Source organism: Coregonus clupeaformis, chromosome 16 (assembly GCF_020615455.1).
Source record: "Coregonus clupeaformis isolate EN_2021a chromosome 16, ASM2061545v1, whole genome shotgun sequence".
Lineage (NCBI taxonomy): Eukaryota > Metazoa > Chordata > Actinopteri > Salmoniformes > Salmonidae > Coregonus > Coregonus clupeaformis.
Window position 1 is genome coordinate 3,058,064 of NC_059207.1, and position 26,042 is coordinate 3,084,105.

Sequence of the window (26,042 nt, forward strand, 5' to 3'; positions counted from 1 at the left end):
TGAGAAGTCTTTTGGACCTAGACTTGGCACTCCGGTACCGCTTGCCGTGCGGTAGCAGAGAGAACAGTCTATGACTAGGGTGGCTGGAGTCTTTGACAATTTTGAGGGCCTTCCTCTGACACCGCCTGGTATAGAGGTCTTGGATGGCAGGGAGCTTTGCCCCAGTGATGTACTGGGCCGTACGCACTACCCTCTGTAGTGCCTTGCGGTCAGAGGCCAAGCAGTTGCCATACCAGGCGGTGATGCAACCAGTCAGGATGCTCTCGATGGTGCAGCTGTAGAATTTTTTGGTTTAGTTCATTAGAATGTCCCTCCTACTTTCACTTTGAGAGAAAATGTGTTAGCATAAACATTTCCTTTATCTCACCTTGATTAAGCACATTGTGTTTGTGTGTGCATGTGTGTGCTTGTTTGTGTGTGTGTGTGTGTGTGTATGCATGCGGTTTGCCATCCTGACATAAAATGTGGCAATCAGACATTTCAGCACTTTGCCAATCCTACAAACAAACACATAAAGTTGAAGCAAACACACACAGCAGGGTTTTTTCTGGATCAAAAATGGGCTTAGGTGGTGGGTGTGGCAGGGGGCGTGGCAATGGGAGCGGTCGGTGCTGGATTTGAGAGAACATTTTTGAGGCCCCCCATCTTGGCGGTGTAGAGACATTTTAGGACATTTAAACCAATTTCCTGCAATTCTACACATTTCTCCATGGAGCTGAGAGAAACAGTTTCAGTTTTAAAGCAAATTTCCTGCAATTCTACACATTTTGCCATGGAACTGAGAGAAAATGTTGCAGTTTTAAAGCTAATTTCCTGCGATTCTACATATTCTGCCATGGAGCTGAGAGAAAATGTAATTCTATGCATTTTGCCATGGCTAATGCTGTGTTATTTTGCTCAAACATAATAACAAAATCAATACTGCTAAATTCATTGTTTTTGGAATTTTCAATTCTCCCTGACTGTCTATCTTTTATTTTGGGGATTGTTAATTCTCAAAGATTATATTATATTATTTAAAAATATATATATATTCTATCTACTTTCTATCTGCTTTTAGTAATTTAAGTTCACACTGAAAGTGTTTTTCCATCCCAAAAAATAAATCATAATATATATATATATATAAAGGATATCAATGGAAGAAAAATCCCTACACAGGTAAACAACATTTCACACAGAAGACACACTAACACACAGAGACATTCACTACCTCTAGATGTTACTAAGGAAGATCAAAAAGGAGGACAAGGCCCCAGGGTACTCATGGCACATTCATTCATATAGTCTGGGAGTGCCCTTTTGGCAATCGGTGGCTTCATCATTATCAAGCATTTTGTCCAAACCCATTCCATGTCTTTCCAATGTGCTCCTGCTTAATGATGATTCTTCACTGAACCTAACATAAAGGCACAGAAGGATTTGGCTTGACGGACTAACAGCAGCCAAGAGAATGGTTGCCTTACGATGGCAAGCCCCACACACTCTGCCACACCAGCAATGGATTTCCTCATTCATGGTCACATTTAAATAAGTATTCAGACCCTTTACTCAGTACTTTGTTGAAGCACCTTTGGCAGCGATTACAGCCTTGAGTCTTCTTGGGTATGACGCTAAAAGCTTGGCACACCTGTATTTGGGGAGTTTCTCCCATTCTTCTATGCAGATCCACTCAAGCTCTGTCTGGTTGGATGGGGAGCGTTGCTGCACAGCTATTTTCAGGTCTCTCCAGAGATGTTAGATCGGGTTCAAGTCTGGGCTCTGGCTGGGCCACTCAAGGACATTCAGAGACTTGTCCCGAAGCCACTCCAGCGTTGTCTTGGCTGTGTGCTTAGGTTCGTTGTCCTGTTGGAAGGTGAACCTTCACCCCAGTTGCTCTGGAGCAGGTTTTCATCAAGGATTGCTCTGTACTTTGCTTTGTTCATATTTGCCTCTATCCTGACTAGTCTCCCAGTCCCTGCCGATGAACAACATCCCCACAGCATGATGTCTTTTACTGAGGAGTGGCTTCCGTCTGGTCACTCTACCATAAAGGCCTGATTCCACAGAGGAACTCTAGAGCTCTGTCAGAGTGACCATCGGGTTCTTGGTCACCTCCCTGATCAAGACCCTTCTCCCCCGATTGCTCAGTTTGGCCGGGCGGCCAGCTCTAGGAAGAGTCTTGGTGTTTCCAAACTTCTTGCATTTAAGAATGATGGAGGCCACTGTGTTCTTGGAGACCTTCAATGCTGCAGACATTTTTTGGTACCCTTCATCAGATCTGTGCCTCGACACAATCCTGTCTCGGAGCTCTACGGACAATTCCTTCGACCTCATGGCTTGGTTTTTGCTCTGACATGCACTGTCAACTGTGGGACCTTATGTAGACAGGTGTGTGCCTTGCCAAATCATGTCAAATCAAGTTGTGGAAAAATCTCAAGGATTATCTATTTTATTTTTATTTTTTTTAAATCAATTTTAGAATAAGTCTGTAATGTAACAAAATGTGGAAAAAGTCAAGGGGTCTGAATACTTTCCGAAGGCACTGTATGTACTCAGATAAGCAGGTCCTGTGAGTGGGAAGGGGAGTGGGGGATAAATGTGTATCTGTGTAATGTCTGTTGGTTTGGGTTTTTCTGTCCTGTCAACCAAAAAAGTATAAAAACTTGATCACAAAAAAAAGGAGTACAAGTAAAGGCTCTACAGTGGATAATACATCTAGTCTCTCTCTCTGTGTGTGAATAATTACCAGAGAATAATTACAATGAAGAGATTGTCTATTTATTCAAGTGTGTGTGTGTGTGTGTGTGATGTAATGTCTGTGTCCTGTCTCTCTGTGTGTGTGTGTGTGTGTGTGTGTGTGTGTGTGTGTGCGTGCGCGTGTGTCTTTACTGTATTGTGCAGAGCTCTTTCAGCAGGTTAAAAGGGGTCACAGTGGAAAGAGTGATGTAGTGCTGTATTAGGAAGGGAATCATGAGGAGTTGAATATAGAGCAATGTGGGAGTCCTTGATACAACCATGTCAGTCAAACCCCAAAGAGTAAATCATCAACAATTATTTCTTTTATTTACAATATCAGTTAATAAATTCATATTTTATTTGAATTATTAAAAAATATTAGAATAAAGTGCAATCATTTCAGTTAATCTTTTGAGGAATTCAAATATTTTTGAAAGGACAAAACATTGAGATAATTAACAAGAATTATGTAAATCAACACACAAAAAAAACGTTCTAATGACTTTTCAAAAGGCACGTTGTGGAGTATGTTTGTGTTTTACCTAAGAGTATTGTATTCATTAATGAATAAAGTGTGATTCAGAGATGTGCATAAAGGTTGTGTATACTGTGTGTGTAGCCCCTTAGTTATCTAGACTCATGAGCAGAGCGGTTCCTCTCTTGATCCAGTGGTCAAAAGGCACAGCTCCAGACTTAAGGTCCACCCCCACCACAAAGGAGGGTCTGCCCCCATCGCCAGAACGCACTGGGAAGTAGTAGCACGGACACAAGTACATACCTAGACACACACACACACACACACACACACACACACACACACACACACACACACACACACACAGGACATAGACAGGACACAGACATTATATCACAGTCACTTGGTAGACAGAGAGACAGAGAGAGAGAGAGAGAGAGAGAGAGAGAGAGAGAGAGAGAGAGAGAGAGAGAGAGAGAGAGAGAGAGAGAGAGAGAGAGAGAGAGAGAGGAAACATTTTTCTTGTCTTACTCTTGGCTATCTTCTTGCGGTTCTCGACAGGTTTGAAGTGGATGGTGGGGATGGGGCAGACCAGCTGCATTGGCTTAGCCTCCACCAGACAGGAGTTCTTCTTGTCCCAGCCAGCCCCTTCCAGATACAGCCCCTGGATAAACACCCCGTCCTGAGGAGGGGATGGATGGAGGAGGGGAGGAAAGAGGGAGGAGGAATGAGAAAATGAGTTACATGACTTACAATAGATTAGGGCCCTGGGTTTTTTTCTGACCATGTGGTCTGACCAGGAAGAATATTCAGGGCCCTAAACTAGACACATTTAGGGAAAATAGTTTTGGAGAAAAGGTCACTGATTTATAGTGAAAACCTGGTGTCTCACCTTGGGTGGGAAGAGGAGGTTGTTGTCGTCCACTGTAGCAACGATGAACTCCCAGGATAGAGTGTCCACTGACACCTGTGGGTAACGCATACGCGTTAGTCAGATTTTCACTAAGTCTCCCATTGACCTCAACGCATGACTAAGTGAACATTTGACTTTAGGGGACAGTATCTTAATGCTGTCACACCAGACACTTCATCTGTTGATGTTGAGGTTAACTTGGCATGGTTGAAGTTCAAGTAATCTTTATTATCCCTACAGTGGTACTGTATATCCTTAGAAAAGTTAATATGTGGGCATAATTAGAAACCAAACACGACCCATTCCTGTGCAGCAGCAGTGGTCTATGAGTGTGTGTGGTATAGAGTGGTTGTGGTTGAGGTTAGTCTGTGAACACAGTTTGAAAGTGTGCTCAGTGGTTTTGTTTGGTGAGTGTGCAGAGTAAGGGGTCAGTGCTGTGTGTCTGTGTACGTGTGTGTGTGTGTGTCTGTATAAATATATGTGTGTGTGTCCTCACGTTGTGCTGACGTGCGGACGACTGTAACACAGCAGTGAGGAAGCCAGTGGGGAAGGTGAAGCCAGAGAGCCAGAACAGGGTGGGGGGGTGGGCCGTCTCTGCCCAGCGGGCAAACTGCTCCACACGCTGGCACAGGTCCCGGGTCCACGATGCCAGTGGCTTCAAAGACGGGTAGGCCTGAGGAGGACGAAGGAGACAAGACACTTCAGACAGGCACGGAAAGAGACAAGAGACACACAGCAACATCATTAGTATCTGCCTGCTATAGTAACCGTTCCAGCAGCATCATATGACCCTGACGTCTGTTAGGTTCTTCTAGGCCTGTACTCAGTGAGTCAGTGTTCTGTTATTAAAGGTGTGTTAATCCATCATCCTGCCTGGCTGCACAGAGACTGCATCCCAAACGGCACTCTATTCCCAATACAGTGCACTACTTTTGTAGTCCACTAGGTAGGGAATAGGGTGCCATTTGGAAAACCACACTCATTTTCTACTGACTGACCCCCATACACACTGGACTGGAAACACAATCCAACTGTTATTATGTCCTAAGGTTCCATTCTTCATTAAAACACTGTACAACTCCTTCTAGTAGTCAGTGAGACTGCTGTAGTCTGCCAAAGATGGTACTGTGTGTTGGGGGATGGGGTGGATGAAAAGAGGAGTGTGCGTGTGTCTCTTCAGCGGGGTCATTGAGGGCAGTCTATGTTTATGTGGGTGCGCCCTTGTGTGTGTGTGTGTGTGTCTGGTCCACTGGGTCATCAGGTGGACCCTTGGTGCCTAAACAAAGCCACAATTCCCGTATCTGGGGCTGAGAGGAACGCTGGGGGGGGGGGGGGTAATTGCAGTGTAATAAGTAGAGTAAACCTGCTCTCTCTGCTCCAGTTCCCTTTCTAAAGCCTAATCAGCCCAGTGCTGACTATTACAGTCTATCACAGTACAGCCAGACAGAGAGAGAGAGAGAGACAGAGAGAGAGAGAGAGAGAGAGAGAGAGAGAGACAGAGAGAGAGAGAGAGAGAGAGAGAGAGAGAGAGAGAGAGGGAGAGGGAGAGAGAGAGACAGAGGGAGAGGGAGAGCGAGAAGGAGAGAAAGAGAGAGAGAGGGAGAGAAAGAGAGAGCTGGATAGAGAAAAGAAGAGAGAGGGAGAAAGCGAGAGAAAGAGACAGAGAAAGAGAGAGATGGAGAGAGGCCTGCTCTACCCTGTTACTGGCCCTCTCTTTATAAGAGGAGGACAAGACGGCCATTAATGCTTCAGCTCCAGCTCCAGCTGTGTCTCTCTCTCTCTATCTGTCTCTCTCTCTCTCAACTCTACTACCTCATTACTCTACCCTCTATATCTAGTCCTCTACTTCCTTCTGCCTTTCTCATTATTTCCCCCCGTCTGTCAAGCGCTCTCTCTCTCTCTCTCTCTCTCTCTCTCTTCCCCTTCTCTTTCTCTCCTTCTTTGCCTCTCTCTCTCTCTCTCTCTCTTTCTCTCTCTTCCCCTTCTCTCCTTGTTTGCCTCTCTCTCTCTCTCTCTTCCCCTTGTTTGCCTCTCTCTCTCTTTGTTTGCCTCTCTCTCTCTCTCTCTCTCTGTCTCTCTCTCTCTCTCTCTCTCTCTCTCTCTCTCTCTCTCTCTCTCTCCCTTCTCTCTCTCTCTCTCTCTCTCCCTCCCCCTCCTCCCTGTTGCCCCTCCCTCCCTCCCTCCAGGGATGAACAACAACCCCTTGTAGAACACTATCCCCCTCCTTCTCTTGCTCTCTATCCTTCCGTCTGTCTGTCCATGTTCCATTCACCCCTGGCAGGCATGGCAGACTGTCATTATAGTTCTGTTCCCTAAGACTCATGGCTTTAATTTTGGCCAGGCTGCCTCGCTTGTCCTAGAAGATTTGTATCTCTGTGTGTGTGCGCATGCATGCGTACGTGAGTGTGTGTGTGTCTCTTCCCCCCTCTGGTGCTCCAGGCGCACACACTGATGTCTTCCAGACAGATCAGATTGCTCACTTTGACACGGCCGAGACAGCTTCTGACAGCCTCCATGTTTTTATATAGATCACACTGGACCTACCCACTGGGCACACACTGGTTGAATCAACGTTGTTTCCACGTCATTTCAACGATGGTCACTCTGACAGAGCTCTAAATGCAGCTGGTCTGCCTTTTTCTTCATCAATGGAATGGACCATTGCTGCTGCAATGCTTTGATAGTGTCTGTGTGTTGTCTTGTTGTTAGGGATAAGCCTGAATATGTATGACGTTTATGACATCATCAATTCACTCTCGATGTATCTATCAGCAGAACGTTCCTCTGAAGTCAAATCAAATCAAATTGTATTGGTCACATGTCCCGAATACAACAGGTGTAGACTTTACAGTGAAACGCTTACTTACGAGCCCATTCCCAACAGTGCATAGTTAAAAAGTAAGACAAATATTTGCTAAATAAAAAAGGAAATAGTAACACAATAAAAACAATAACGAGGCTATATACAGGGAGTACCAGTATCGAGTCAATGTGCAGGGGTACGAGGTAGTTGAGGTAATTGAGGTAATACAGTGTGTAGGGGTAAAAGTGACTAGGCAATCAGGACATACAGTGCCTTCGGAAAGTATTCAGACCCCTTGACTATTTCCACATTTTGTTATGTTACAGCCTTATTCTAAAATGGATTATAAAAACAATTCATCAGCAATCTACAAACAATACCCCATAATGACAAGGCGAAAAGAGGTTTTTAGAAATGTTTGCAAATGACAGAAAAAAACAACAGAAATAACTTATTTACGTAAGTAATCAGACACTTTGCTATGAGACTCGAAATTGAGCTCAGGTGCATCCTGTTTCCATTGATCATCCTTGAGATGTTTCTACAACTTGATTAGAGTCCACCTGTGGTAAATTTAATTGATTGGACATGATTTGGAAAGGGCCTTCCTCTGACACCGCTTGGTATAGAGATCCTGGGATGGCAGGGAGTTCGGCCCCAGTGATGTTGCCTTACCAAGCGGTGATGCAGCCAGTCAAGATGCTCTCAATGGTGCAGCTGTAGAACTTTCTGAGGATCTGAGGGCCCATGCGAAATCTTTTCAGCCTCCTGTGGGGGAAGAGGTGTTTTCGTGCCCTTTTCCCGACTGTGTTGGTATGTTTGGACCATGATAGGTCCTTAGTGATGTGGACACCGAGGAACTTGAAGCTCTCGACCCGCTCCACTACAGCCTCGTCGATGTGAATGGTGGCGTGCTCGGCTCTTCGTTTTCTGTAGTCCACGATAAGCTCCTTTGTCTTGCCCACGTTGAGGGAGAGGTTGTTGCACCAAACTGCCAGGTCTCTGACCTCCTCCCTATAGGCTGTCTCATTGTCGTCCGTGATCAGGACTACCACCGTTGTGTCGTCGTAAAACGTAATAATGGTGTTAGAGTTGTGCGCGTCCACGCAGTCGTGGGTGAACAGGGAGTACAGGAGAGGACTTAGCACGCACCCCTGAGGGGCCCCCGTGTTGAGGGTCAGCATGGTGGATATGTTGTTGCCTACCCTCACCATCCAGTTGCAGAGGGAGGTGTTCAGTCCCAGGGTCCTTAGCTTAGTGATTAGGCACTTTGGTGTTGAACGCTGCGCTGTAGTCAATGAACTGCATTTTCACGTAGGTGTTCCTTTTGTCCAGGTGGGAAAAGACAGTGTGGAGTGCAATAGAGATTGCGTCATCTGTGGATCTGTTGGGGGAGTATGCAAATTGGAGTGGGTCCGGGATTTCTGGGATGATGGTGTTGATGTGAGCCATTAACAGCCTTTTAAAGCATTTCATGTCTACAGATGTGAGTGATACGGGGCGGTAGTCATTTAGGCAGGTTACCTTAGCTTTCTTAGGCACAGGGACTATAGTGGTCTGCTTGAAACATGTAGGTATTACAGACTGGGTCAGAGAGAGGTTGAAAATGTCAGTGAAGACACTTGCCAGCTGGTCAGCGCATGCTCTGAGTACGCATCCTGGTCTGGCCCTGCAGCCTTGTGAATGTTAACATGTTTAAAGGTCTTACTCACATCGGCTACGGACAGCGTGATCATACAGTCGTCCGGGAGAGCATGGTTCAATGTTGCTGGCCTCGAAGCAACTATAGAAGGCATTTACAGTAGCCTCCACCAGACAGGAAATAAGTTAAGATCAGTGGAAAGAAATACATAAAATAGCACAATTGGTCAAGAGCCCGTAAAACAGCCGCCATTCCCTCCGGCGCCATTCTCTAAAAGTGGTTTTCTGAACGTGAACTTAATGTACAGATTTGTTGATATCTGTAATGACGCTCCAGGAGAGTGAGGATCCATTTGCAGTTTTATTACAAGCTTGGTCGTACAAACAGGGTCAATCGCCAGCAGACACAGCAGTAGGGAAAAGGCAACTCGTAATCCAGGTACAGGCATAAGGTAAGTGCAGGCAGCAAGCTACAACAATAGTCCAATAAGGAATATAGTCCAAGGCAGACAGCAAACAATCAAGGAGGGAAAACAGTCCAGAGTAAATCCACGGGTAAACAGACACAGGAGAAAACGCACAGCAATGATCACCAGGGCTAACAAGACTTCGCAAAGAGAGAGAGAGAGAGAGCACCTAAATAGTCTACTAATGGGAGTCAGGTGCAACGGTAATCAGAGCCAGGTATGTGGGAAATAAGTTCAGGGGTTTAATACTCAGGGAGGGTTCCCTCTGGTGGTGAGCAGGAGGAACAGCGAGAGCCTCGTTTGTGACAGAGCCCCCCTGCGGCGGCTCCTGACGCGAAAAGGCGTAACGACGCCGGGGTCTTCCTCGAGGTCGGAGGGCCGGTTTCTCCGGGTGCGTCCTATGGAACTCAGTCATGAGTGCGGGGTCGAGTATGTCCTCTGTATTAACCCAGGATCGCTCTTCACGGTCCGTACCCTCCCAATCCACCAGATATTGGAGGAGCCTGCCCCCGGCGTCTGGAATCGAGTAGATCTCGAACCTGATATGCCTCCTCGCCGTCCACCAAGATGGGTGGGGGGGGCCCTGATCACTGGTCTGCTCCTCCTCCTCCTCTCGGACCACCAGCGGGTTTGAGAAGTGATACATGAAAAGTGGGAGAGATACGATAATTAGAGGGTAATGCCAAACGGAAGGAAACTGGTGTAATCTGTTTAACAATTTGGAAGGGACCTACATACCTGGGACTGAGTTTCTTGCAAGGAAGTCTAGGCGTAGGTCTCGAGTGGATAGCCAGACCCATTGACCTGGGAGTATATTCGGGAGTTGGGGCGACGGTGACGATTGGCCTGCAACTTCTGTCTCCTGACAGCACGTAGCAGGTGGGTGTGAGCCTGACTCCAGATGTCCTCGCTTCTCTGGAGCCAGTCGTTGACAGAGGGTACCTCGGTGGGTTCCCCTGACCATGGAAATAGGAGGTTGGAAGCCCATTACACATTGGAATGGAGTTAGACCGGTGGAGGGTTTCTGGAGTGAGTTCTGTGCATACTCCGCCCACAGAGGAATCGACTCCAATCTGCTTGGTTCTGATGACAGTAGGTTCTGAGAAACCGGGTGACTTCCTGATTGAGGCGTTCTGTCTGACCATTAGATTGTGGGTGATATCCTGACGCGAGGCTAATGTTGATGTTGAGTTGTTGGAAGAATGCTGACCATACTCTGGATGTGAATTGGGGCCCCGATCCGACACGATGTCCTCAGGCAGGCCATAGAAGCGAAACACAAGGTTGCACATGAGTTCGGCTGTTTCCAATGCGTAGGCAATTTGGGGAAGTGGAATCAACCGGCAGGCCTTGGAGAAGCGATCTATGACAGTGAGTATTGTGGTGTTCCCATTGGACTTGGGAAGATCGGTAATAAAGTCTATGGCAAGATGGGACCATGGTCGGTGGGGAACTGGCAGTGGTTGCAGTAGGCCCGATGGTAGTTGTCTGAGATGTTTGCTTGTGTTACAGGTGGTGCATTCGTTAATGAATTTTATTGTGTCTGCCCGCAAGGTTGGCCACCAAAAGCTGTTCTGAAGCAGGTGAACAGTGGCAGCGATTCCAGGATGACCGGAGCTGAGTACGGAGTGAACTTGCTGTAGCACTTTCCGACAGAGATCTTGAGGTACAAAAGTTTTGTTAGGGGGGCATTCGGGAGGAGGGGTCCTTTGTAAATTGGCCTGGGTGAGCTCTGTCATGATGTCCCACTGAATAGGGGCCACGATTAATGACTCAGGAAGCAGGGTTTCCTTGGATTCAGTGGGAACTACACCGTCGTGTTGGCGTGACAATGCGTCTGCTTTGGTGTTCTTTGAACCGGGACGATAGGTAACGGTGAAGTCAAATCGTGTAAAGAAGAGCCCACCTCGCTTGTCTGGGATTCATTCTCTTGGCAGATCGCAAGTATTCCAGATTCTTGTGGTCAGTTAGAATCACAAACGGGTGTTTAGCTCCCTCCAGCCAATGACGCCACTCCTCCATAGCTGCTTTCATGGCCAACAGTTCTCGGTTACCGACGCCGTAGTTCTGTTCGGCTGGACTAAGTTTGCGGGAGTAATAGGCGCACGGATAGAGCTTGAGTGGGGATCCGTGCCGCTGTGAGAGGATGGCTCCAATGCCCGTATTAGAAGCGTCCACCTCAACTGTAAACGGGATTTCAGGATGGTGGTGGAGGATGGGGGGCCGATGTGAAACGTGACTTGAGTTCTGCGAAAGCCTCCTGTGCTGTAGTTGACCAGGTGAGGTGTCGTGCATTTCTCTTAGTCATAGAGGTTAAGGGAGAGGCTACCGAGCTGAAATTCCTGATGAAGCGTCGGTAGAAGTTAGCAAATCCCAAGAAGCGTTGTAATTCCTTTAAGGTTACTGGCAGTGGCCAGTCCAGAACGGCCTTGACCTTCTTCTCGGCCATGGCGACTCCTTCCTGGCTGATGATGTAGCCCAAGAAAGCGTGGAAGTCTGGTGAAATTCGCACTTCTCTGCTTTGGCGTATAATTGGTGATCAATGAGTCGTTGTAATACTGTTCTCACGTGTTGCACGTGTTCCTCATAGGTGTTGGAATAGACGAGAATGTCATCGATGTAAACAATTACCCAACGATTAAGCATGTCCCGAAAAGACGTCATTGATAAACGACTGAAATACGGACGGACTATTGGACAGCCCGAAAGGCATAACCAAATACTCATAGTGCCCAGTGCTGGTAGAAGGCTGTCTTCCATCATCACCGTCCCGGATGCGAATGAGATTGTAGGCGCTACGGAGGTCCAGTTTGGAGAAGTACTCGGCTTTGCGGAGTTGTTCTAGGGCGCTGGTACCAGCGGTAAAGGATATCGAAACTTGACGGTGATGTCGTTGAGACCCCGGTAGTCGATACAAGGGCCGTAGGCCACCGTCTTTCTTTTTTAACAAAGAAGAAGCCAGAGGCTGCAGGTGATGTCGACGTTCTAATGAACCCCTTCGAAAGTTCCTCCTCGATGTAGTTGTTCATGGCTTCTGATTCGGGTTGTGATAGAGGGAAGATTCGACCCTTAGGTGGTGTTGTGCCTGGTAATAGTTCGATGGAACAGTCGCTTGATCGGTGGGAAGGGAGTTCCATCGCCTTGGTCTTGCTAAAAGCTTCGATGAGGTCAGAGTATTCCATGGGAAGAGTGGGGAAAAGGACCGGCTCGTCCTTTAGCGTGACGGTCTGAATGGAGAGTGAAGGGCTGCCAGTTAAGCATTTGGAGTGACATGACGGGTCCCATTCGATGATACGACCCTCCCTCCATGAGATGAGGGGATTATGTTGACGTAGCCAGGGGAGTCCAAGAATAACCGGGTTATGAGGTGATGAAATGATGTAGAAACGAATTACCTCAGTGTGAAGGGTACCCGGTCTGTAGTTGAAGGTCCACGGTGGTGTGCAGGACCCTCCCATCGCCGAGAGGCCGTCCATCTAGCGCCTCCACTGCCAATTGAGAGTTACAGGAGATTAATGGGAGTTGTTGTTGTTGGGCAAACTCGTGAGACATAAAGTTCCCGGCTGCTCCTGAGTCTAATAGAGCTGATGTGGATATCTGATTGCCCTCTAGAGATAATACTATAGGTACTTTGATGCAGGAACTGGAGTGATGTGCTTGAACACAAGGACTCACCGAAGAGGGATTACGAGGAGGTGGTCTGGTGGGCAAAACGCCCTCAGATGGCCCGGTTGACCACAATAGAGGCAGAGATGTTGACGTTATGCGGCGTTCTCGTTCTTCCGGAGTCAGGTGAGTATATCCGAGCTGCATGGGTTCAGTTTGAGACAGAGTGACCGGGTATTGTATGCTGGTGGGTACCGTTCTGAGTGGACGACGTGAACCGAATCAGATTATCAATCTGAATGGTTAGTTCGATGAATTGATTCAGCGATCTCCTTCATCTCGGCAGGCCAGTTCGGATTGCAACTCCAAGCTGAGTCCCTTGCGAAAGAGCAGTTTAAGTGTGCTCTCCACCCAGTCGGTTTGAGCTGCTAGAGTGCGAAATGTCAAAGCATATTCTGCTGCGGTATTCCTGCCCTGGCTCAACGCCAGTAGTCGGTCATCAGCTCTCAACCTCCCTCCGGGTGTTCAAATATTTCCCGGAAGCGTTGAAGAAAGGTACCAAACGATGGGAAAGCAGTGCCATCCTCTCTCCAAACCGCCGTCACCCACTCTAACGCCTTGTCAGTGAGGAGGAGCATACCAAGGAAATCTTGCTGGCATCGGAGACATACATCGCTGGTTGTTGATCAATGAGTAATGAACATTGCAATAGAAATCCCTTACTTTTAGTTGGGTTGCCGTTGAATTTATCAGGGAGAGCCAGGCGTGGGTTAACTGTGAGTGACGGTGGTGGAGAAGCGCCCACACTGCGCGTTCAGTTGAGGAGGGGCTGGGTTCGTTAGCGACACCGGCAACCTTTGAAGCGCCTGACGAGTTCCTCTGTTACTGTAGTTAAATGGGTTAGCTGCTGTTGATGAATGGCGAGTTGGTTAGCTTGAGTGGAGATCTCCGTGGACATCTGAACCAGAGCTGCTGGATCGTGTGTGGGCGAAGTCTTCTGTAATGATGCTCCAGGAGAGTGAGGATCCATTTGCAGTTTTATTACAAGCTTGGTCGTACAAACAGGGTCAATCGCCAGCAGACACAGCAGTAGGGAAAAGGCAACTCGTAATCCAGGTACAGGCATAAGGTAAGTGCAGGCAGCAAGCTACAACAATAGTCAATAAGGAATATAGTCCAAGGCAGACAGCAAACAATCAAGGAGGGAAAACAGTCCAGAGTAAATCCACGGGTAAACAGACACAGGGAAAAACGCACAGCAATGATCACCAGGGCTAACAAGACTTCGCAAAGAGAGAGAGAGAGAGCACCTAAATAGTCTACTAATGGGAGTCAGGTGCAACGGTAATCAGAGCCAGGTATGTGGGAAATAAGTTCAGGGGTTTAATACTCAGGAGAGGGTTCCCTCTGGTGGTGAGCAGGAGGAACAGCGAGAGCCTCGTTTGTGACAATATCGCTGTGCTCACATAATAGAATGGTGTCTGGATACATGAATGATGTGTAGATGTTGAAGTCACGATAGCACAAGGGCAGATACTAGTGATTGCACCACCTGTTTCTGTTTCTGGTTTTCATTACCCAATCACATCACACATCCCCTGGTTTAAAAACCCAGTCAGTTGTGTTTCTCACCAATACTCTTTTTTTTGCTTTCTCACACATTAGGCTACACAGACACCTACTTCTTGTCACAGACCTTTTTGATAGACAGACTACCTTCATTCCTCTGTTCCTTCATACACCACATAGTCGTAGCCCATACATCTCACTTTGTCCTGTTCCATGTGAGTATGTATTACTGGGGTGTCTTGTTTGCTATGGTCTAGTCACTCGTTTGCTGTTTAGTCCCTATTTTACCTATGTTGTTTGTTTGTGCCTCGGAAAAGGGGATTTTTAGCAACTCGCCCTTGGGCATACACTACCCGTAGGAAAACTTTGTCTAAAAACACTAGTTAGACCTGAGCGGACCACCCACTGTATTTTTGTATAGTTGGTAGCAAGCTAAGCGATTCTTGAGGCAGGCAGGATCAGTTTAGGGGTTTTTGAATTTATTATTTCATTCCTTGGGTCCAGCTCAGCCCCTTTCCCTAAACCGTTTACTGTGTGTTTAAAAAAAAAAACGTTTTGTGTTTGACGGTAGGATTGGTTGTCTGTGTATTTTGTTCTCACTGTTCCTTTTCACTATTCTAATTTGCATAACACTCCCACCCTTAAAAGAGCAAACATACAATGGTTTGCGACTCAAGTACTGTAAAGAATACAAAACGTATCCACAGAGCAATGGCATCCTCACGGGATAGAAAATAAATCATACATCTCTAAACACAGCAGAATGGAATGCCTTGAGATAAATGGTAAATGTGTGTTTTTGTGTGTGTCTATGACCTGTAACAATCTATGAGTGCATGTGTGAGTGTGTGGATGTGTCTCTGTGTGTGTGTATATGTATGTGTGTGTGTGTCCTACCTTCACCCAAAGTGGGGGGACGCGGGCGTCGAAGATGCAGTGGAATGTTTCCTCCAGGCTGCTAGACATCACCACTAGACCCTTGATCCCCTTCTCCAGCTCTATCAGAGACGACCTGGACACACACACACACGCGCCGTTAAACTATCCATCCAGTATTCATTTTTTACACACACATTTACAGCTATACGCCCCTGCACAAACCACCTACCTACATCAACTCCCTCTCTTCTCTCTGTCCTACCTGATGGTGTGTAGCAGGGCATTGTATCTCTGGATCTCCTGCAGTAGGACCACGTTGAGAGGTGAGGGGTCGTCAGCCAGCAGGGCTCTGGTCCCTTCATAGTCTATAAGGCCAGGGATCTTCTGAAGCACGTCGGCGGCCAACTCCGATACCTGGAGCGAGAGGGGAGAGACTGAAATTGTTACACTGATAGTAAATAAGCAGAAAAATACAGAGCTACACAAATACACATGACACAGCCTCCAACTGTAAAACTCCCCCACCCCTCCTACTCACCTTATTCTCTCTGCTGGGCCCGGCCCCTGCTCCGGCGATAGCTCCACTAGTGACCTGGGGCTGCAGGGAGAGCAGGGTGTCAAACAGGGTCCTGGTCTCAGCGATCTGGGAGGCGATGTCGGCGTTCGGGTGCTGGCCGAACACCTCGGGGTGCTCCGTGGCTGGGAGGTGGCTAATGTACTCCCTGTAGGAGGACTGGGGCCCGTCCCGGGGGATATAGTAGGTAGGGAGAGAGGAGAGTCTAGAGGAGAGGAAAGTATTTGAGTAGAGCATTGTTGTCCAATCCCAAATTGACCCTTAGAAAGTACTGGGTAGGCGTAAGCAGCAACAGGGTGACTGTAATATCAATGCTGGCCACATGGTGGTGCTCGCGGTCTTCAGTCTTTATGAGTACCTGTAACCAGACAGCAGCCGCAGTACGCTCTGACATGACTAGATCCTTATGTGTGCTTGGGATGGAGAGACAGAATGAAAGAGACAGAGTTGTTTGTGTGTGTTGCTGTATGTGTGTGTCTGTATGTGTGTGTCATGCTCACTTGAAGAATGACGTTGTGACGGTGGCCTCACAGAAGTAGTCATTGATGTAGGTGGTGAGCAGGCGTCTGTCAAAGTCGTCAGTCACGTGACCTCCGTAGTTGACCCCGGCGATCAGGTACTTGAGGGCGTCCCAGGGGATCTCCTCGTACTCATCTAAATACAGACTCATCAGACTCTCACTAACCTAGAGGAGGGGGGATGAGGACACAGCTTCTGTTAGCACCCCTAATGGGTGATTTATTCACTACGCTTGGTCTAACACAATAGGATGTAGTGTGGTCAGCATTTTGTTAGGATTCCACCCAAAGTACAGTCTAGTCTTCATTGTCCTATAAGGGAAAGTTATTTCACCGTTTTCAAGCATTCTTCAACATTAAATCTTCACAATCCATATCAGACTCAGAAATACCTGACATTCCCTTCTCCTAAATGACTATTTTTACCAAGTAGAAAGATCCAAGTTGTGGAATGTTTAAGACTACGGCTGGAACCCATTTGTGTGTGTGTTACCTCGAAGTCAGAGTCGTTGAAGCCGTAGATGATGTTCCAGCCCAGCTGTAGGAACTTCTTCCTCTCAAGGAGGATGCTGTGGAAGAAACAGAGGGCGAAGAGCAGCTTCCTGTAGAACACAGGCCGGGCACAGCGTGTGAACTGACTCTCTGTCACCAGCTGGTACAGGCGTTTCATATTGGACTTTACACCCTGAGGAAGAGAGAGAGTGAAGGAGGGAGGGAGGGAGGGAGGGAGGGAGGGAGGGAGGGAGGGAGGGAGGGAGGGAGGGAGGGATGGAGGGGGAGAGAGAATTGAGTGGCAAAAGAGGGTAGATCATTCTGAAAATGTGTGTGTATCTAGATGTGTTCTCTCAAAGTGTGTGCCTGCATGTGTGTGTCTGCCTGTATGTGTGTGTCTGCCTGTAAGTGTGTGTGTGCCTGTATGTGTGTGTCTGCCTGTATGTGTGTGTCTGCCTGTATGTGTGTGTCTGCCTGTATGTGTGTGTATCTGCCTGTATGTGTGTGTATCTGCCTGTATGTGTATGTCTGCCTGTATGTGTGTGTCTGCCTGTATGTGTGTGTCTGCCTGTATGTGTGTGTGTCTGCCTGTATGTGTGTGTGTCTGCCTGTATGTGTGTGTCTGCCTGTATGTGTGTGTCTGCCTGTATGTGTGTGTCTGCCTGTATGTGTGTGTCTGCCTGTATGTGTGTGTGTCTGCCTGTATGTGTGTGTGTGTCTGCCTGTATGTGTGTGTCTGCCTGTATGTGTTTGTGTATGTGTGTGTGTGTCTGCCTGTATGTGTGTGTGTATGTGTGTGTGTGTCTGCCTGTATGTGTGTGTCTGCCTGTATGTGTGTGTGTCTGCCTGTATGTGTGTGTGTATGTGTGTCTGCCTGTATGTGTGTGTCTGCCTGTATGTGTGTGTCTGCCTGTATGTGTGTGTGTCTGCCTGTATGTGTGTGTGTATGTGTGTGTGTGTCTGCCTGTATGTGTGTGTGTATGTGTGTGTGTGTCTGCCTGTATGTGTGTGTGTACGTGTATGTGTCTGCCTGTATGTGTGTGTGTATGTGTGTGTGTGTCTGCCTGTATGTGTGTGTGTATGTGTGTGTGTATGTGTGTGTGTATGTGTGTGTGTATGTGTGTGTGTATGTGTGTGTGTATGTGTGTGTGTATGTGTGTGTGTATGAGTACAGTAGTGTCTATCCTCTCTACCCAAGGCGGTTCGGTGGTCATCTTGATGCCGGCCTGCAGGATAGCGATGGGGAAGTCAGGGTGAGGAGAAGAGCTGAGCCACAGTCTGAAGTCAGGATGGGGCTCCTCCACCTGCAGCTGTTCCACTAACTTATCCAGCTGGGGCATCCAGGACAGACACAGGTGGCAGTTAGCCAGGAACACCCAATGACCTGGAGGGGAGGGGGGGGGGAATAGAGGAAAGAGTGGAGGAGAAGAGATATTAAAAATCGACTTTTCCAAAAACAACAGTACTGATGTATTGCGAGTACAATCTGATGTATGGCGATGACATTTGGTAGAGTATAGAGAGGTGTGGCTGAAATAACAAAAAGCTACAGAAAGTGACAGCCAGATAGAACATAACAAATGATACTGCAGAACACAAACAGGGCATGGGGGAGAGAGAGGATATATAGATTGAGAGAGAAAGAAAGAGGATTCCTATGAATACTTAGTGAAGTAACTATCAATGGGAATAAGAAAAGAGGTGGACTGGGTCAGACACAGATGCAGAGAACAGGAGAGAAGAGAGAGAGCGAGAGAGAGAGAGAGAGAGAGAGAGAGAAGAGACTGATTCATACCGTTCTTGACTCCCTCTTTGATCATGCGTGTGGCGATGGGGGCTTGACCCTGGCCCAGGGAGAGGGCATGGAATTTCCTGCTCATCCCTGAGGTCTCAGCCAGCTGTAGCAGGGCTCCTGTAGGGTCCACCCCCGGAGACAACACGAATATCAGCGGGAGTCTTAGTGGTCGAGTCCTCCACCACCTGGGGGAAGCATCAACACAGGGGCAGAGATCACAGGAGGACCAAGAGAGAAATTAGTATTGTATTAGTACAGTTCTTGTTAATGGTCACAGTTGATGGCAGTAGGATGCACGTGTCATCCCCCAATGGGTTTGTGACAAATGTGAAACGTGTTTACCAAGTGCTTTCACATCAATACATCAATACACAGAGGATTGTTTCTCCTGTTCAGGTCAAGTGGTCAGGAATAACTCCAGAAGAGAAGAATGATCCCATCTCAAAATTGACCACCTCCACAACACTGGGGATCCATCTTGGCTCTGGCTGGCAGCCATCTTGTGCCAGTTGCCTCAGCCGTCATTGAGGATGAATGTGTCAGCGTGGAAGTGAGACAGTGTGACACAGAGAGCAGGAGGGGGGATCAAATAGTCTCCTCCGAGTGCCACTCACAGTCTTGTCACATGCGCGTGCACACAAATATGCACACCGACACACACTCACAGCCTTCATGTCGAGTACGGGCGGCTCTACGAAGCGTGATCCCAGGTTGTTGATAATGAAGGAGGCGACGCAGAAGGCGACGCGGTCCTGACGCAGTGAGCGCACGATCAACATCCTCTGGAGCTCATTACAACCATTCTCCCACTCACCTGGTGTAGGGGGGGGATGGAAAAAGAGAGGCAGGGAGGGAGAAGAGAGAGAGGTAGGGATAGAGAGAGGGATGGGGAGGGAAAGAGGGATGGGGGAGGAGACAGAAAGACAGCGAGGTTAGAGAAGAAGGATGGAAGGTGAAGGCGACAAGGGGAGAAAGAGGCAAAGCGTTGGTTGGGTGTTTTCAGTAACGCCAGTGATAACTAAACTTTCCAACTAAACAACAATGAATCATAATGGCATGAATGGCAAATGGGTTTTAGATAAAGAATAGATTTTAACGGCAAGCCGGGAGGATAAACTATGGCAGCAAATTCCATCATGTAATTATATTAATATTGAGCTGAACTTTGTGTGATCTAATTAACGTAATGAAATAAAGCAGTGATAGTGACAGAGCCACACACTGCTACGTGACAGGCATGAATAGTCCTTCAGTATGGAGAGAGAGAGAGAGAGACTCAGTGAATATAGCCTTGCTATTGAGAGAGGCCGCTGTAGGTAGACCTGGCTCTTAAGAAAAGACAGTCTATGTGCACAAAATGAGGTGGAAACTGAGCTGCAATTCCTAACCTCCTGACAACTGTATGACCATATTTCCCTCAGATTACACAGACCCACAAAGAATTCGAAAACAAATTGATTTTGATAAACTCCCATATATGTTAGGTGAAATACCACAGTGTGCAATCACAGCAGCAAGGTATGTGACCTGTTGCCACAAGAAAAGGGCAACCAGTGAAGAACAAACAACATTGTAAATACAACCCATATTAGGTTTATTTATTTTCCCTATTTGCACATCGTTACAACACTGTATATAGCCATAATATTACATTTTAAATGTCTCTATTCCGTTGGAACTTTTGTGAGTGTAATGTTTACTGTTAATTTTTTATTGTTTATTTCACTTTTTTTAAATTATCTATTTCACTTGCTTTGGCAATGTAAACATGTGTCACGACTTCCTCCGAAGCTGCCTCCCCTCCTTGTTCGGGCAGGCTTCGGCGTTCAACGTCACCGGCCTTCTAGCCACTGCCGCTCCATATCTTATCATTCCATTTGTCTTGTCTTGTCAATTACACACACCTGGTTCATATTCCCCTCATTAGTACGTGTTTAAGTGTTTCCTCTGCCCCCCTTGTCCTTGTGGGTGATTGTTCATTGTGAGGATTAGTAGCTCGGTTGAGCTCAGTATTTTGTATTGCCAGGGTATTTTCCCTGTGTGCATGTTTGTTCCAGTGCGCCTGTTTTGCGCACTGGACTGGTTACGCTGGATTACGTAATAAACTCTGTATACTGTGATTTACCCTCCTGCGCCTGACTCCTTCAAATCACACATCACAGAATCACCCACCCGAAATGGAGTCAGCAGGAGAGGAGCACATGCCTGGAGACGTGGCACGGGTCCAGGAGCATTCAACAATGCTAGCCAGCTTGTGAGAAGCGATGGATCGGGTTCTCCAGGTCGTCCAACACCTGGAGAGGAGAGGACCCGATCTGTCGAGACCAGTTGGGCAACCGGATCCAGCAACCCACACCCCAGCACCCAGAGGGATCCATATATCCTGACCACAGGAGTTCGACGGGACAGCTGCTCTCTGCCAGGGATTCCTCCTCAAACTGGAGCTCTACTTCTCCAGCATCAGGCCAGTCCCATCGGAGCGGGAGAAGGTGTCCGCCCTCGTCTCCTGCCTCTTGGGGAAAGACCTGGAGTGGGCCAACGCGGTCTGGAACGAAGGAGGAGCCGCGTTGGACAACTACGGGGAGTTCGCTCGCCTCTTTCGGGCTGTCTTCGATCACCCGCCCGAAGGTCGAGAGGCGGGCGAGCGGCTGGTCCACCTGAGGCAGGGGACGATGACTGCGCAGGACTTCGCCTTGGAGTTTCAGACTCTAGCAGCTGGGTCCGGGTGGAACGAGCGGGCCCTTATCGACCACTTCCGGTGCCATCTGCGGGAGGACATCCGAAGGGAGCTAGCCTGCTGGGACACCATGTTGTCCTTCACGCAACTGGTGAACATGGCCATCCATTTGGACAACCTGCTGGCGGCCAGAGGACGTCCTGGAGGGGGTCTGCCCGTTCCAACCCTGGCCGACTCGGATCACGAGCTGATGGAGCTGGGTGGAGCCGCGATCCGAGAGAGCGGAGGACGACAGCGCCAGTGTCACTCTGGTGGCACGAAGGGACATTACACCGCATGATGCCGTCAGCGTTCTTTTGAGTCTGGAGGCGGCAGGCAGGGCACTCTCGCATCACCCCAGGTATCGAACACCCACACTTGTTCAGAGCCCTCTGCTGCGCACTGTACCCTACCCATCCACTTTCCTGATCACATTGTAGTTCCCCAGTGTAAGGCGCTAGTCGATTCAGGCGCAGCTAGGAATTTTATGGACAGGGCATTCTCACACAGTCTAGGCATTTAATTGGTTCCCCTATCCATTCCACTCCCCATCAGAGCACTTGACAGTCAACCATTAGGGTCCGGGTTTGTTAGGGAAGTTACCACACCAATCACCATGGTTACCCACGAGACTCATTGCGAGCAAGTCACGTTTTTTATCATTGAGTCTCCTGCTTTCCCTGTGGTACTAGGTATCCCTTGGCTAGCACTCCACAACCCCACCTTCTCATGGCCGCAGAGGGTTCTCACGGGGTGGTCGCGAGATTGTGAGGGTAGGTGTCTTGGTGTTTCCGTTGGTGCAACCACGGTGGAAAGTCCAGACAGTACGCTTTGCCTCCCAGGAGTCATGTGTATCCCCTGTCACAGGCTGAAATGGAGGCTATGGAAACATACGTCATCAAGTCCCTGTGCCAGGGGTTTATATGTCCCTCCACTTCACCCGCCTCCTCAAGTTTATTTTTTGTGAAGAAGAAAGACGGCGGTCTGCGCCCTTGCATTGATTATCGATCACTGAACAAGGAGACGATACGAGTTAGTTATCCTCTCCCCCTCATTCCTTCAGTGATCGAGTCAATGCATGGGGCGCGCTAATCACCAAATTAGATCTCTGGAGTGCGTACAACCTGGTGCGTGTCCGAGAGGGGAATGAGTGGAAGACAGCATTCATCACAACCACGGTGCATTATGAATACCTGGTGATGCCCTACGGTTTGATGAATGCTCCATCCGTCTTCCAGTCCTTTGTGAACGAGGTGTTTCGGGACATGCTTGGTCGCGGTGTAGTGGTCTACATCGATGACATTCTGGTGTATTCCACTATGCGCGCCGAGCATGTGTCCCTGGTTCGCAAAGTGCTGGCCCGACTGTTGGAAAACGACTTTTATGCCAAGGCAGAAAAGTGTCTGTTTTTCCAGCAGTCCGTCTCCTTCCTCGGATACCGCATTACCACATCAGGTGTGGAGATGGAGGGAGATCGCATTTCAGCCATGCGTAATTGGCCGACTCCAACCACGGTTAAGGAGGTGCAGCGCTTTATTGGCTTTGCCGACTACTTTCGGAGGTTTATCCGGGGCTTTGGCAAGGTCGCAGCTCCCATTACATCTCTGTTGAAGGGTGGGCCGTCCCAGCTCCGCTGGTCTGCTGAGGTGGACAGGGCCTTCAGTAACCTGAGGGGTCTGTTCACCTCAGCTATGGTACTGGCCCACCCCGATCCATTACTACCGTTCGTAGTGGAGGTGGATGCGTCCGAGGTAGGGATAGGCGCTGTCCAATCTCAACGCTCGGGCACGCCACCCAAGCTCCGCCCCTGTGCCTTCTTCTCCAAGAAGCTCAGCCCGGCGGAGCAGAACTACGACGTTGGTGATCGGGAGCTGTTGGCTGTTGTCCGAGCCCTGACCGTGTGGAGGCATTGGCTCGAAGGGGCGAAACACCCTTTCCTCGTCTGGACGGACCACCGTAACCTGGAGTACATCCGGGCAGCGAGGAGGCTGAATCCTCACCAGGCCAGGTGGGCCCTATTCTTCACCCGGTTTGATTTTACACTATCATACATCCCGGGTACGAAGAACGTGAAGGCAGACGCATTGTCATGGCTGTATGACACAGAGGAGAGGCCCAGAGACAACACCCCCATACTCCCGGCCTCCTGCATTGTGGCGCCGGTAGTATGTGCGATGTACACGGATATAGAGCAGGCGTTACGCACAGAGCCATCTCCACCTCAGTGTCCAGCTGGGCTGCACTACGTGCCTGCTCTTATTCGTGACCGTCTGATCTACTGGGCACACACGTCACCCTCTTCTGTTCACCCAGGTATTGGTCGTACAGTGCGCTGCCTGACCGGAAAGTACTGGTGGCCTACCTTGGCTAAGGATGTGTATGTCTCCTCCTGCTCGGTGTGCGCCCAGAGTAAGGCACCTAGGCACCTCCCAGCGGGTAAGTTACAACCTTTACCAGTTCCACAACGACCATGGTCTCACCTGAATGTTGATTTCCTTACCGATCTTCCCCTCTCCCAGAGTAACACTGCCATCCTGGTCGTTGTGGACCGCTTTTCCAAGGCCTGCCGCCTCCTTCCTCTGCCCGGTCTCCCCATGGCCCTGCAAACTGTGGAGGCCCTGTTAACACATGTCTTCCGGCACTACGGGGTACTAGAGGATATAGTGTCTGACCGGGGTCCCCAGTTCACATCCAAGGTCTGGAAGACGTTCATGGAACGTCTGGGGGTCTCGGTCAGCCTGACCTCTGGTTTCCACCTCGAGTCTAATGGGCAGGTGGAACGGGTAAATCAGGATGCGGGTAGGTTCCTGCGGTCCTACTGCCAGGACCGGCCGGCGGAGTGGTCGGTGTAATTGCCATGGGCCGAATATGTCCAGAACTCTCTCGTCACTCCTCCACTAACCTAACGCCATTCCAATGTGTTTTAGGTTACCAACCGGTTCTGGCACCATGGCACCAGAGCCAGACTGAGGCTCCTGCGGTGGATGACTGGTTTCGGCGTGCGGAGGAGATGTGGGACACTGCCCACGTCCACCTCCAACGCGCTGTGCGTCGTCAGAAGGCCAACGCTGACCGCCACCGCAGTGAGGCCCCGGTCTTCGTTCCGGGTGATCGGGTCTGGCTCTCGACCCGGAATCTGCCCCTCCGCCTGCCCTGCCGGAAGCTGAGCCCGCGGTTTGTGGGGCCGTTCAAAGTCCTGAGGAGAATCAACAAGGTTACCTATAGGTTATTACTCCCCCATGATTAGCGTATTAACCCCTCGTTTCATGTGTCTCTCCTCAGGCCGGTGGTGGCTGGTCCGTTCCAGGAGTCTGAGGTGCAGGAGATCCCTCCGCCTCCTCTGGACATCGAGGGGGCCCCGGCGTATTCCGTCCGTTCCATCCTGGATTTGAGGCGTCGGGCCTTCAGTACCTCGTGGAGTGGGAGGGGTACGGTCCGGAGGAACGGTGCTGGGTCCCGGTGAGGGATATCCTCGATCCCTCCCTGTTGCGGGATTTCCACCGTCACCATCCGGCTCGCCCTGCTCCGCATCCTCCTGGCCGTCCCCGAGGCCGGGGTCGGCGCGCTACTGGAGCTGCACGTCAAGGGGGGGTACTGTCATGACTTCCTCCGAAGCTGCCTCCCCTCCTTGTTCGGGCAGGCTTCGGCGTTCGGCGTCACCGGCCTTCTAGCCACTGCCACTCCATATCTCATCATTCCATTTGTCTTGTCTTGTCAATTACACACACCTGGTTCATATTCCCCTCATTAGTACGTGTTTAAGTGTTCCCTCTGCCCCCCTTGTCCTTGTGGGTGATTGTTCATTGTGAGGATTAGTAGCTCGGTTGAGCTCAGTATTTTGTATTGCCGGGATATTTTCCCCGTGTGCATGTTTGTTCCAGTGCGCCTGTTTTGCGCACTGGACTGGTTACGCTGGATTACGGAATAAACTCTGTATACTGTGATTTACCCTCCTGCGCCTGACTCCTTCAAATCACGCATCACAACATGTTTCCCATGCCAAGCCCACTGAATTGAGAGAGAGCGAGCGAGAGAGAGAGACAAGAGAGGAGTAGAATGATATTCATCATCAATCTAATAATGACAAATTAAAACTATATAAACTATATTTTACTACACATACAAACGGTATCCAACTGTTGCACATAAGAAAACAAGATGGATTCATTCATAGAGACACACACATTAACTGATATGCAGGCATGACATACTGTGTAGTCACACACACACACTCCCAACCCTACCCCTCTCACCAGGTAGCTGTGCGGTCTCAGGCCCGGCACTCGTGTACCAAAGGTTCCAGTCTCGGGGGTACTGTTCGAAGGAGGCCATGAGGCCGTGGAAGTTAGCCAGCTTGTCCAGCTCTGTCACATTGTCCCAGTTAGACTCAGCCAGCCAGCTAGAACACGGGTTCTCCATCTGACTCTCCTTATCTAGAACCTAGAGGAGAGAGAGAGGGGGGGAGGGAGGCGAGAGAGAGAGAGACATTTTAATGGATGTGTTTTCTAGTTTATTGCACATTTTCGCATTATGGCACCTATATAACTGCCCATTCAGTACTAGCTCTTGTAACATGTCTGAGTCTGCTGCTTGAGGAAGATTTATTGACTAACTGTGTGCTTGACAATACCTTCCTCATTAATCCTTAGAGGACTAATACAATTGTGATCAATTGAATGGCACATTCAGTCTGTTCTGTGTGTGTGTGTCTCACCAGTCCTCCCCTGAGGAAGAAGCTGTATTCGTCCATGTTGAGTTTACCAGCCACCTCCAGGATCTTAGCACAAATCTGGAAACTGAAGAGCAGCTTGTGGACCTCAAACAGACCACGACACGTGTACCTGGGGAAGATAGGGACAGTTTTGATCAAACTTGG

The 26,042-nt window shown here is 48.9% G+C and overlaps 1 protein-coding gene across 2 annotated transcripts in view; it reads right to left on the reverse strand.

The window, feature by feature from the left end:
• Positions 1 to 3,019: 3,019 nt before the first annotated feature.
• The window catches only part of dnah2 (dynein, axonemal, heavy chain 2), a 224,362-nt gene continuing 201,339 nt past the window's right edge, over positions 3,020 to 26,042 (reverse strand). Inside the window, exons 74-87 of one of the 2 annotated variants that reach the window (XM_045225583.1) lie at positions 25,881 to 26,007; positions 25,420 to 25,606; positions 19,108 to 19,264; positions 18,451 to 18,626; positions 17,849 to 18,039; positions 16,657 to 16,848; positions 16,146 to 16,330; positions 15,610 to 15,850; positions 15,334 to 15,485; positions 15,090 to 15,204; positions 4,603 to 4,779; positions 4,086 to 4,160; positions 3,725 to 3,875; positions 3,020 to 3,496 (exon numbers count right to left, since the gene is read on the reverse strand). In XM_045225583.1, the coding sequence (XP_045081518.1) occupies positions 3,342 to 3,496; positions 3,725 to 3,875; positions 4,086 to 4,160; positions 4,603 to 4,779; positions 15,090 to 15,204; positions 15,334 to 15,485; positions 15,610 to 15,850; positions 16,146 to 16,330; positions 16,657 to 16,848; positions 17,849 to 18,039; positions 18,451 to 18,626; positions 19,108 to 19,264; positions 25,420 to 25,606; positions 25,881 to 26,007 (2,281 nt within the window). In that variant the 3' untranslated portion in view covers positions 3,020 to 3,341. Of the gene's footprint in view, positions 3,497 to 3,724; positions 3,876 to 4,085; positions 4,161 to 4,602; positions 4,780 to 15,089; positions 15,205 to 15,333; positions 15,486 to 15,609; positions 15,851 to 16,145; positions 16,331 to 16,656; positions 16,849 to 17,848; positions 18,040 to 18,450; positions 18,636 to 19,107; positions 19,265 to 25,419; positions 25,607 to 25,880; positions 26,008 to 26,042 lie in introns of those variants that run through there. The other variant, XM_045225582.1, reaches the window with a different exon arrangement.